Below are 11934 nucleotides of genomic sequence, written 5' to 3'. Positions count from 1 at the left end.
GGGTTTTGGGTTGTGTTCCACCATTGAAGATGGTTCTAAGATGAGATTGAGGTGAGTTTCTAGCCATTAAAATTATGTTTCTTGCTCTGTTTTCGTTTTGAGTTTCAGCTGGATTTTGAATTGTTTAATGGGAATTTATGGGAGTTTTTGGCAAGGGTTACTTGGGTTATGATGCCTAGGTCATGTGTAGGTGGTATTTGGGTTCATTTGAGGGTTTTGATGGAGTTTGGGATCTTGTTTTTCAGGTTGGAAATGGAGGAGTCGAAGGAGGGAAGAACTAGGGTAGTTCTGCCTGGCCCTAGCGCTACAGCGCTAGCCAGGGCAAAACTTCCCTGCCTGTAGCGCTGGGGCGCTAGGGGGCAGCACTGTAGCGCTACCTTGTTTTTCTTGGTGCATATTTTAGGCATTTTTGAGGGTTTTTGGCTCAAGGTTTCAATTCTTAAGGCTCAGGATCGAATCTACTCACCGTTTGGGTACAATTCGGGGTCCCGGGAGTAAGGTTTAGGTCGAGACCCTTTTATTGTTGATTTTGATTAATGGATATTGTAATTGGTTATGACTAGGTGACTGTTAAGGGATTAAAGGATCAATCGTTATCAAGGGTCATTCAATTGTTATTTCTCGCTTGAACCAGAAGTAAAAAAACTGCACCCAGTATGTGATGCATGAGAAACATGTTATTAGGGCATGTCGTGAATGTTGAATATGAGTTTGATCAGAGCTTGAGTCTTTGCATTTGTGCATGATCACAAGTATGCTAGCAGTTGTTAAGTAAGCATGTTGAATGCCCTACATTTGGATATTTGACATATGATATATGCCTGGTTGCATTGCTTACTTTTGCGTGGCACTGACTTATTAGTCAGAATCGACAATGGTGTTAGAATTGACCATGAAGCTGTGACATACTAGTCAAGTTCGACAGCAGTACAGAGCACTGGTCGTATGTTATTGACCTATGAGTCAGGAGCGACATAAGTGTCATGAATGCATAGTCGAAAAGATTAGATCTAATCGGCATCTGCATTGAATGACTCATCATGAGCATTAATGCCGGACCAACCTCAAGTTCGATGAAAACTAAAAGTGCTTGTCTAGCCTATGGCTAGTCACTTAGAGCTAGGGCCAGAAGGTTCAGGTGACTGCATCGTCACATGGCTATGGGTGCTGAGCCCACGTAGTGTGACAGTCAGAATCCCGTGATCCGTAAGGGGAAAGACCGGGTAAGCTGTGCAATCCCACACTGCCTGGGGAAGGTCAAGTGTGATGATTCTAAGACTGTGTCGGTATGGGACTACATAGTTGAAGGTGGCTTAAATGGAATGATGGGTACTACATATATCAACAAGACGCATCTTCTTTTTGGTAGCCCATAACTTGAGAACTCCAAAGTTATGCGTGCTTGACCTGGGGTAATCTAGGGATGGGTGACCTCCTGGGAAGTTTTCCTAGGAAGCATGTGAGTGAGGACAAAGCACGCTGAAAAGACTCGTGTTGGTTTGTAGGGCCAATCGTCATTCAAGAAAGCAGTCATAGTGACGTGGGGCGTCACAAATGGTATCAGAGCCTTGATCCAGCTGGAAGTGTGGCCAACGGGGACGTCGGGCCCGTAAGGGGGGGTGATTGTGACAGTCAGAATCCCGTGATCCGTAAGGGGAAAGACCAGGTAAGCTGTGCAATCCCACACCGCCTGGGGAAGGTCAAGTGTGATGATTCTAAGACTGTGTAGGTATGAGACTACACAGTTGAAGAGGGCTTAAATGGATTGATGGGTACTACCTATATCAACAAGATGCATATTCTTTTCGGTAGCCCATCACTTGAGAACTCCAAAGTTAAACGTGCTTGACCTGGGGTAATCTAGGGATGGGTGACCTCCTGGGAAATTTTCCTAGGAAGCATGTGAGTGAGGACAAAGCACGCTGAAAAAACTCGTGTTGGTTTGTAGGGCCAGTCGTCATTCCAGAAAGCAGCCATAGTGACGTGGGGCGTCACACGTAGTGACCCCTTCATCAGTCACTCATTTGAGGGCGTGGAACCCATGTTAGTGACTTGCTCATTAGTCACTCGTCTGGTTTAAGTTAGTAACTTGCTCATCAGTCACTCATCTGAGGGTGCGAAACCCATGTTAGTGACTTACTCCTGTGTCACTCACCTGATTAGGGCTATAAGCTCCATTATGATTAACAGAACCTCAAAGTGTTAAATCACTCATCTGATTAGGGCCATAAGCCTCATCATGGTTAACAGAACCTCAAAGTGTTAAATCACTCATCTGTTTAGGATTGACTTGATGGTCATCCATACAGGAGGGCATGGCCCACAACCATTATTATTTGGATTTATTTGCATGCATGAATAGGGCTATTATTGCTAGGCATGCCTGTTATGATTTGGTAACATGTTATTACTGTTCATGAGCATATTGAGTTTTCTTGCTGGGCTTCAACTCACGGGTGCTATGTGGTGCAGGTAAAGGCAAAAGAAAGTTGGACCATCTTTGAGTTGGAGAGCTTAGGTGACGATGTGTACATGTGTGGTTGCTTGACCTCCACGGCCGAGGGTTGAAAGAGGAACTAGGATTAAACATTGGTAGTTGAAGTTTTTAGAATCAAAAATATATTTCACTAAATTTGTATACATTTCTTGTTTAATATTTGGTGATGATAGAATTTGACTGTAGTATAAACTATCATGTAATATGATTTTGTAAGCCGAGTAAACTAAATATTAAAATTATATTTTTGAATAATTAGTAAAAAATTATTTTGTTGTATTTTCTTTTGAAAATTTTAGAAATCTAACATATATAATACATTTGGACTCTCAAAGGGATATATATATTTTTTTAAATTTACTTTTAAGGGCATGCAAAGCGAGTCCTAAAATGTTAATTTAAAGATACTCAACGGGATCTTTTAGGACTCGCATTGCAAGTCCTAAAAACATTCTTCGAGTCCTAAAATATTACTTAAAGGCACTTAATCCGATTTTTTGCGAATCCTAAAACTTATTTAAAGGCACTCAACGAAAGTTTTTAGGACTCTTAATGCGAGTCCTGAAAAACCTCAGTTTTTGTAGTAGTGTCGAAATCCCATTCATATTTCTATGTATTATAACATAGCTTTTATTAGCTAGCTATGATCGAGTATATGTATATATATATATATTTATAGCATACTTGATGTGCTTATATTCAAGCATATATATATATACACGATTTTTTTTAGTTAGGGATCCTATCTTATCAGCATTTTCTTTTATTTTTGGTACTTAGAAAAATTATAATCTATTTTTTCATATGATGTCGTACATTGTAGTTACAATAGTCATCCTGCCAAATTTTGGGAAATTCCAAATAATTTACGGTGCCAAAATCAGATTTCAAATAGTCAGTTGCATGCGTACTTGATTTTTTTTATTTGCATGGAAAATAGATTGTTTGAACTCTATTTCACCACTATAAATTATTCATAATTTCTCGAAAATTAGCATGATGCTTGCTATAATTATTATGTACGTTGTCATAAAAAAAATTAGGTTGTGATTTCTCCAAGTACCAAAAATAGAAAATGCCCCTACGATGATAAGGCCACTACTACAAAAAAGACTTTTAGGACTCGCGGGGCGCGAGTCCTCTATTTGAGAGCTTTAAAAATTGAAATTTTTTAGGACTCGCGTTGCGAGTTCTAAAATAATGCTTTTAGGGCTCGCAAAGAATTGACGCGAGCCCTAAAAGAATGGCCGGAGTAAGTGGCGGCGCCACCACTCCACGGTGCCCATTGGGTCTAATTTTTTAGTGGGTTTTGAAGCCCAAGATACAAGGAATATGGTGGTGGTTCATCTCATGGTGGCTTGAGGTGGCCGGAAAGTGGTTAGAAAGTTTGGGTAAACCCAAAATTGCATAAACTCCGACAAGCACTTTGAGGGCCTTAGGCCGCGCATGAGGGGCTGAGCTTCGGGGGTTGGAGGTTTTAGAGGACGGCGTGTCGATTGGGGTGGCGCGTGGCATTCGGCGGCGACAGCAAGGCGAGAGAGGGAGCTTCGGGAGAGAGAGAGTGATTATTGTGTTTTTTTATAATATTGAGTGATTTGAGGGAATTTGTGATTTTTTAAAATTTAAACTTTTAGGACACATATAAGCTTTTAGGGATTGCATCGCGTGTCCTAAAAAAATTATTTAAGGACTCGCAATGAGTGTCCTAAAAAGTTCAGGAAGTGTTTATTAAAACAAAAATTCAAACTTTTAGGATACATAGTTTTTAGGACTTCCTCCGCGAACCCTAAAAAGACTAAAAGCTGTTTTTAATACTTGCATCGATGTGAGAGCTTTAAAAAAATGTCCTAGAATAGTGTTTTTGTAGTAGTGTGCTCTATTTAAGAGTCGCTATATATATATACATAACACTATAGAAATATATATATATATATATATATATATAACTAGAATATAGCTAGATTGGTAGTGCATATATACATATATACCTAATACAAATTAATTACGTTTATCGATGAATATCATGAAGATGTGTGTATGTGTATATACGAATGCATGATTATAGTTATATATATATATATGTATATACGTAGAAAATTGCAGTACTGAAACCGAACATTACATGATATACTATATATATATATATATATGTCCTCTATCTCAATCTGGGCCAATGATATATATATTTCTAATGATTCCAATCACAATATCTTAATAATTTGATTGCAATGTGGATGGATCGATCGACAAAAAATAATGCTTCTTAATAATGAACTAGACAAAGTTATGATTAAAGAAAGGTAATTAATTAAGGGGACCCAAAATCCAACCTTAAAATTTTGATGATATTTAATGATAACCAAATTAGAGAATAATGATAAAATAATCCAATTGCAAATATATATATATATAAATATTTCAAAAGTGCAAGTACATTAATTTATATATATATATATATTCTAAATTATAATCACAGATTTTCATTATGCCTGGAGATGACAAGATTTCAGCTATGAGTTATATAAGTTCGATCACTATTTAAATCTATATATATGAATTAAAGGAACCAAATTCAGGATGAGACAAAAACACAATTGGAAATTAATATTCCAACTAATTAAATTGACACTACTCTAGCTATATATTATATATATACTCGATTAAAAGCTACTTCAATTACAATGTAGTATTATATATATATATATATTTATAAACAGAAGTCAATATATCAAATTTGATATGTATGTGAAAATGAAATGTGTTCTATTAAGGGCAATACAATTTGTCTGCTGCTTTAATTTCCAAGATCTGAAATCCAATAATAATTAAAAATGCTTAACCAATATAAATATGTATAGATATATTAATTAATAAAAGCTATATATGTTATCATGTAGTGATGATTAACACCCAACAAATTAATTAATTGCTATCTGTTTATAAGTACATATATAGCACACCCTATATATGCTAAATATATATACACTAATAATTATTTAATAAATTTCTGATCACTAGCTCTAGCTGATAGTATACATACATATATTCACATATATATATATATATATATATGTATATGTAAGAGAACATGTTACATTAACTTGCTAACTTCAGACAGACAATCAAATAAAAATCTTTGTTCTTTAAAATTAATTACACTCCTTCATGTCTCACCATTCAAAATTTGACAATACAACTATATCTATATATATATAGTAGTGAGATATAGAAAAAACATGTAATTTGGAGACAAAATATTTATATAAATATATTAATTAATTAGTTCATTAATTATTTAAGAATGTGTAACTCTATATATATATAAGATGTGATTTGTATCATATAATCAAACTATATATTTTGTATGAGAAGTCGGTTAAAAACCGACCTATAAACGTTCATAAGCCGGTTTGGAATCGACCTCCCAAATTATATGATAACTCAATTCTGTATAATAAGTCGGTTCAAGAGGAACCGATCTCTCATGCCAAATGACTCAAGTCCCATAGTAGTTTATGTGTCCAATTAGTATATATATATATATATGCTAAATATATATACACTAATAATTATTTAATAAATTTCTGATCACTAGCTCTAGTTCATAGTATACATACATATATACACATATATATATTTATATGTAAGAGAACATGTTACATTAACTTAACTTCAGAGACAGACAATCAAATAAAAATCTTTGTACTTTAAAATTAATTACACTCCTTCATGTCTCACCATTCAAAATTTGACAATACAACTATATCTATATATATATATATATAGTAGTGAGATATAGAAAAAACATGTAATTTGGAGACAAAATATTTATATAAATATATTAATTAATTAGTTCATTAATTATTTAAGAATGTGTAACTTATATATGATTTGTATCATAATCAAACTATATCATTACTACAAAAATTACATGAAAAGTCGGTTTGGAACCGACCTCCCAAACTATATGATAAGTCAGTTATGTATAAACCGACTTATGAACATGTGTTATGTCGTTTTAAGCGGAACCGACTTCTCGTGGCCATATCCAAATTATAAGTAGTGTATGTGTCCAATTAGTATATATATATGATATAAATTTCCATTATTATATATACAAAAATAAAAAGAAGGAAAATAAGGATGCTGATTCACTACTATATAAGTACATTGCAGACAAATAATCTGTCAGGCTCAATATCCTAGTTATTTTATAGCTATACATATTTATAGCAAAAAATTATATTATAATTTGTTTTTTATTTTTTTACAAAAACTTTTAACATTATGTAATCTGAAATCTGAATGATGTGCCAACACCCCACTAAGAATTAGAACAAATTACGAGAAAAAAGAATAAATAAAAAAGCTAAAAAAAAAGACATAGAACATGATGTTCTGCAAAATCTTTCACTTGTCATGAAAAAGAAGACTTTTCAAACTATATATATATATTTATACATATATGTATATGACAAATATAGTGTGTTTTCAGTACTTCACTACTCATCATCATGATTATATATATATATATAGTGATGATCTCAACAACAATATTTACTAATAACTACCAAACATAACATAATAATATCATCTCTGCTAAACCTGTTATCTTTTCCAATATTCCAAATTAACTCGATCATCAATCACCATAATCATCATCATCATCATTATCATATATATAATTATATAATAAGAACATCAACTTAATAATAATTAAAGGAAAAAAAAAAGAAATGAGCTCAGACTTGAATTGAACTCAATTACTACATGATTCTATAATATATAATAATAATGATAGTTTCAAATAATAACAAGTAGTAGTGTAACTCTTACTCAAATAATATGATCATGATGATGATGGTGACGGTGATGATGATCGGTAGAAGAAGCACTAATACTTGCACCATCATCATCGTCATCATCAGCAGCTCCACCAAACGACGTCGTTTCATTCGCCTGAGCAGTAGCAGTAGCAGTGGTAGTAATCGTCGGCGGTGGCGGAGCTAGTGGCCGTTTCCGCTTCTTCTTCTTCTCGTAACTGACACCTCTCGCCTTAGACTGAGAGTCCCTAACCTCACGCAGGTAAAGCCTGACAGCTCTGGCTCCGAACGGGTTCGCCTCCGGCTTCCCGCCGTGCTCCTCGAAAGCTGCCCGGAGCCGGCCTATGAGGGCGTCGAGGCTGCCCCAGGCCTGGCGGAGCGGGCAAGGGCAGGGAGCCGGAGGGTTGGGGTGGCCAAAGAAGGGGCAGAGGTGGGTGTGGACTTTGGTCTTACCGAACTGGTCCAAGTAACGGAGAAATTCCAGCACGTGAGCTCCGCTGCATCGGGCCAGGGACAGCGGCGGCCGGTGGTTCCTCAGGTACTGCCCGAACGTGTTCCAATCCCTCCTCTTCTGGTTCTCGTACCTGCTCGACGACGACGGCGCCGCCGCCGAGCCCGAAGCTGCAGCAGCGGCTGCAGCTGGTGGTGGCGGTGCTGGTGGTGTTGGGTTCATCAGCTGCAGCTGCTGGTTCACATTCATGGAGTTTTGATCTTCATTATTCAAACTAGGGCTTTCGAATTCTTGATCAACTGAATTGATATCCATATCTCTCTCTCTCTCTCTACAATTTCTTCTTCTTCAAATTCTAGTTAGGGTTTTCCATATATATATATCTCAAGATTACTAGTCCAATTCAGAAAAAAAAAATTAAGACTTTAGAATAGGAAATGAGTAATTGAGAAAAGTTGAGTACTTACATATAATAAGCATTAAGGGATTGTGTTATGAAGAAGAAGAGGAAGCTTTGGCTATGGCTATGGCTATGGCTAATTATAGAGAGAGAGAGAGAGAGAGAGAGAGAGAGAGAAGGGGGTAGGTATATAGTGAAATATTGGAGAAGAAGAGAGAAGGGTATAGTGATGATGTGTGATGATATATAGGGAAGTTGAAAACAATAGTAGTACTATTACTATTAGTAGTGTTTTTTTTTATTTAAAAAAAAAAAATACTATTGCGTCAAAATTATACGGTAAAACATTACACCAACTGATATCTCATTACTTTTCAAAAGGAAACTCGCTCAAATGAGAATATGATTCGTTAAAATAAACTACCACGTTAGTTGGTGTAATGTTTTGGTGCAGATAAAAACTATGACTCTTCTGTTTTATCTAAAGTTTTTTATTAATCATAGGAGAAAACCTTAATTTGGTTGTAATCATGAAAAATGTTCTTTTTAGACTCTGTATTTTGTTTTATATTACCTGTTTAGATTATGTATTTTGATAAATTACTTTTTGAACCATATGTTTTATAAAATAATTCAAATAGACTTCTAAACCTGATTTTGATCAAAGTTTTTTGATCTAAAATCACAAATAATTCATCAAACTAACAACTCAAAACAAAAATACAGTCATTCTACCTGAGAACTGTGTTGTTATACTCAATTTTTTGTTCATCAAAGTCAGACTTAGGGGTCTATTTGAACAATTTTACAAAACATAAAGTCCAAACAAATAATAAGACAAAACATAATATCTAAAAATGAATAAAATGTATAAACTCGGGTGAAAATGATGGAGTGGGGGGCTTTAATAATTTGTCATTAATAATATTTATAGAAATATCTAAAATTAAATGATAAGAAAAATAGATATTATATTATAGCTAGCTAGGGTGAGATTAAAATGGTAAAATGTGAAAAAAGGGAGAGTGAGAAGGAAGAAGGGTTTTGGTATTTTTTTTTGGAAATGAAAAGAGGTTTTGACAGTGAGAGAGTGATAGGGACAGGTTAAAGGGAGAGATGGGTTGATTAAATGGGTTAAAAATGTGAGGGAATAACATGATTTTGTTTCCTTATTCATCACTTTTTGTATTGATTGACAACTCCTTTACTTTCTTTAATTTACTATTTTGCCCCTCTTCTCTTCTATTCTATTCTTCTTTCTTATATCTTTGCTTTTATTATTACTTTTATTTATTATAAATAAACTACTATGGTTTTGAAATAATAATGATAATATGAACTAACTTGAATAGTTGCATTTATTAGTTTCATTGAATATATATATATGGTTGGACACCAAATACTCAACTCAACTCTGTCTATTACACTATATAGGTCTGCTCTCAAACAGTGTTTCTTTGCAGGAATATTATGGAGTATATATATATATTATTTATATAAAAAATATCTTAAATCACTATTTATTTTCTGTTATGTTTGGGTGGAGGGATATGTATGATTGAATTGAGAAGAGTAATCAAGGGCTATAGCTATATATATTGTATTGTGTAGTAGAGTCTATTGTTTGGCAAAAATTGCATAGAGACATCATTTTAGAAATTAACGACTTATTTTTTTATAATTATTAATTTCAAAATTAACATACAAATTCAAAAGTGAAATTTGACTTCTAATACATACGAGGGAATTGTATTTAAAAAATACCATATCACTTATATGAGTCTCATTTTAGTCTTACTATTTACCTTAGTACCCAAAATACATCTGTCATTTGTTCCGACTCTCTCTCTCTCTTTTCTCTCGGTCTCTCTATATTCCCTCTCACTCTAACTTGGTGAGAGTACTTACTAAAGTAGTATCCTTTCTAACTTGGTGTTCCCAATATTCTCTTCAAGAATAATATTAAAAAGAAAACTCTCACCTTCGCGTACTTGGGAGTTGTTTCGCCTACTTCGGAGTTGTTTGGTTGCCTCTAGGTGCTTCCGGTTCGATGTTCAAGTCCTGCATCCGAAGACCTTCTCCGACAATGCTTCTCTTCTCTGATTTCGTTGGGTTGCGGTGGATTCAAATGTGAGTTTTGAGAGTTTTTTTGGTTCAGGATCAAGAGTGAGAGAGAATATAGAGAGATCGAGAGAAAAGAGAGAAAGAGAGAGTCAGAACAAATAGCAAGGGTATTTTGGGTACTAAGGTAAATAATATGACCAAAATGAAACTCATATAGGTGATAGGGTATTTTTTAAATACAATCCCCTTATATGCATTAAAAGTCAAATTTCTCATTTAAAATTATTAATTTAGGAAAATATCAGTCTTGACCCCTATATTTTTTTTCGAACATGAGATTGATTTTTGTGTTTTGTTAAATGACAATTCGGACTTTGTATTTTACAAAGTAGATAAAAATAATACCCTACACCCAATTTTTGTCAAAATATTTTTAAATATATTTTTTCATTCTCAGCTCATCGAGCACCTTCTCCACTACGGTAAACCTCTCATCTCCAATGACCTAATTATTGATCTTATAATTGAAAATAGTTTACAAAAATCAGGTCTAGGGAACTATTTCGATCCATTTTGTAAAAAATAAGATCTGAATTATCATTTAACAAAATACAAAAGTTAATCGCATATTCGAAAAAAAATACAAGAACCAAAATAATATTTTCCCATAAATACATATAGAGCCTACTAAAAAAAGCTTGATTTTGTGATTTAGAGAATGTTAAATTTTTTTTTTATTATTTATAAAATACTAAAAATGATTCTTAAAAATAATAAAAAACAAAGTGAATGTACTAACTTGTCTTTATATATATATATATATCAATTACATATTTAACCATATATAGTTTTAGAGAAAGTTGTATTTTATTTTCTGTTGTATATATTGCCATTTTGGCATTCAAATCATCCACTTCATGTAACCTTGGTAGTAGACACTGACTTGAATTCGACAAGACAGTTGCTTGTACAATGAAACTATGTATAAATTAATTAATTAACTAATTAATTGTTAATTAGAAGACCTAATTAATAATTATTGATCTCTAGGGTTTAGCAGACTCCTACCAAATTAATACTCATCGTAACTATGTCATTTACAGTAAATAATAAGACTGCTCCATTAATAAAAGGTAAGATATTAAATTGAAATGTCTCTTGTCTAGGCAATTTAAGGTAATTAATTAGTCTAATTAAGTATTTTTTTGGGTTGTAAGTATATACTTTAAGATTTGGCAATTACAGCTTTGAGTATATATAGTTTTGGGATTTTGAAAAAGAAAAATATTAAATTGTATTTTCTTATTTTACATTTATTTTTGCATTTTCTTATCTCAATGTTTGACATATTTATTCCATTATTTTTAAAATAAAAGGAAATTGATAATATTAATCATGGGACATGCATTGGCACATCATTATTCTATTTTACAAGGAACATAAAAGAGGTTTTTCTATAATTAGTGGACTACAAATGAAATTTAAAAAATGATTCCTAAAAACAGAAATAAAAATTAAAAAAAATCTGGTTTATTCTCCATTTACTATGAACACACCCAAAATTATACAGCCAGAAAGAAAATAATGAAAAAGAATTCCAATATTAATCCAAAATAATTAAACAAGTAAAGAGAAACCATACAGTAACTTTTAATGTATTAAAAATAGTTACCTATAAATTAATATATAAAAACACTTT

General features: G+C 33.3%; 1 protein-coding gene across 1 annotated transcript; it reads right to left on the bottom strand.

Annotated features, from left to right (window-relative positions):
• Positions 1-7142: 7142 nt before the first annotated feature.
• On the bottom strand, positions 7143-8366 carry LOC133819962 (protein LIGHT-DEPENDENT SHORT HYPOCOTYLS 4-like). The gene has a single exon (XM_062253351.1). It carries the CDS (start codon positions 8084-8086, stop codon positions 7334-7336), a length of 753 nt encoding a protein of 250 aa, XP_062109335.1. The 5' UTR covers positions 8087-8366; the 3' UTR covers positions 7143-7333.
• Positions 8367-11934: the final 3568 nt, after the last annotated feature.

This window comes from Humulus lupulus, chromosome 2 (assembly GCF_963169125.1).
Source record: "Humulus lupulus chromosome 2, drHumLupu1.1, whole genome shotgun sequence".
In the NCBI taxonomy this organism is placed as follows: domain Eukaryota; kingdom Viridiplantae; phylum Streptophyta; class Magnoliopsida; order Rosales; family Cannabaceae; genus Humulus; species Humulus lupulus.
This window is presented reverse-complemented; position numbering and strand designations above follow the sequence as displayed.

Excerpts from the sequence above, each read along its gene's own strand:
- LOC133819962 (XM_062253351.1), bottom strand. The coding sequence starts at position 8,086 with ATGGATATCAATTCAGTTGATCAAGAATTCGAAAGCCCTAGTTTGAAT.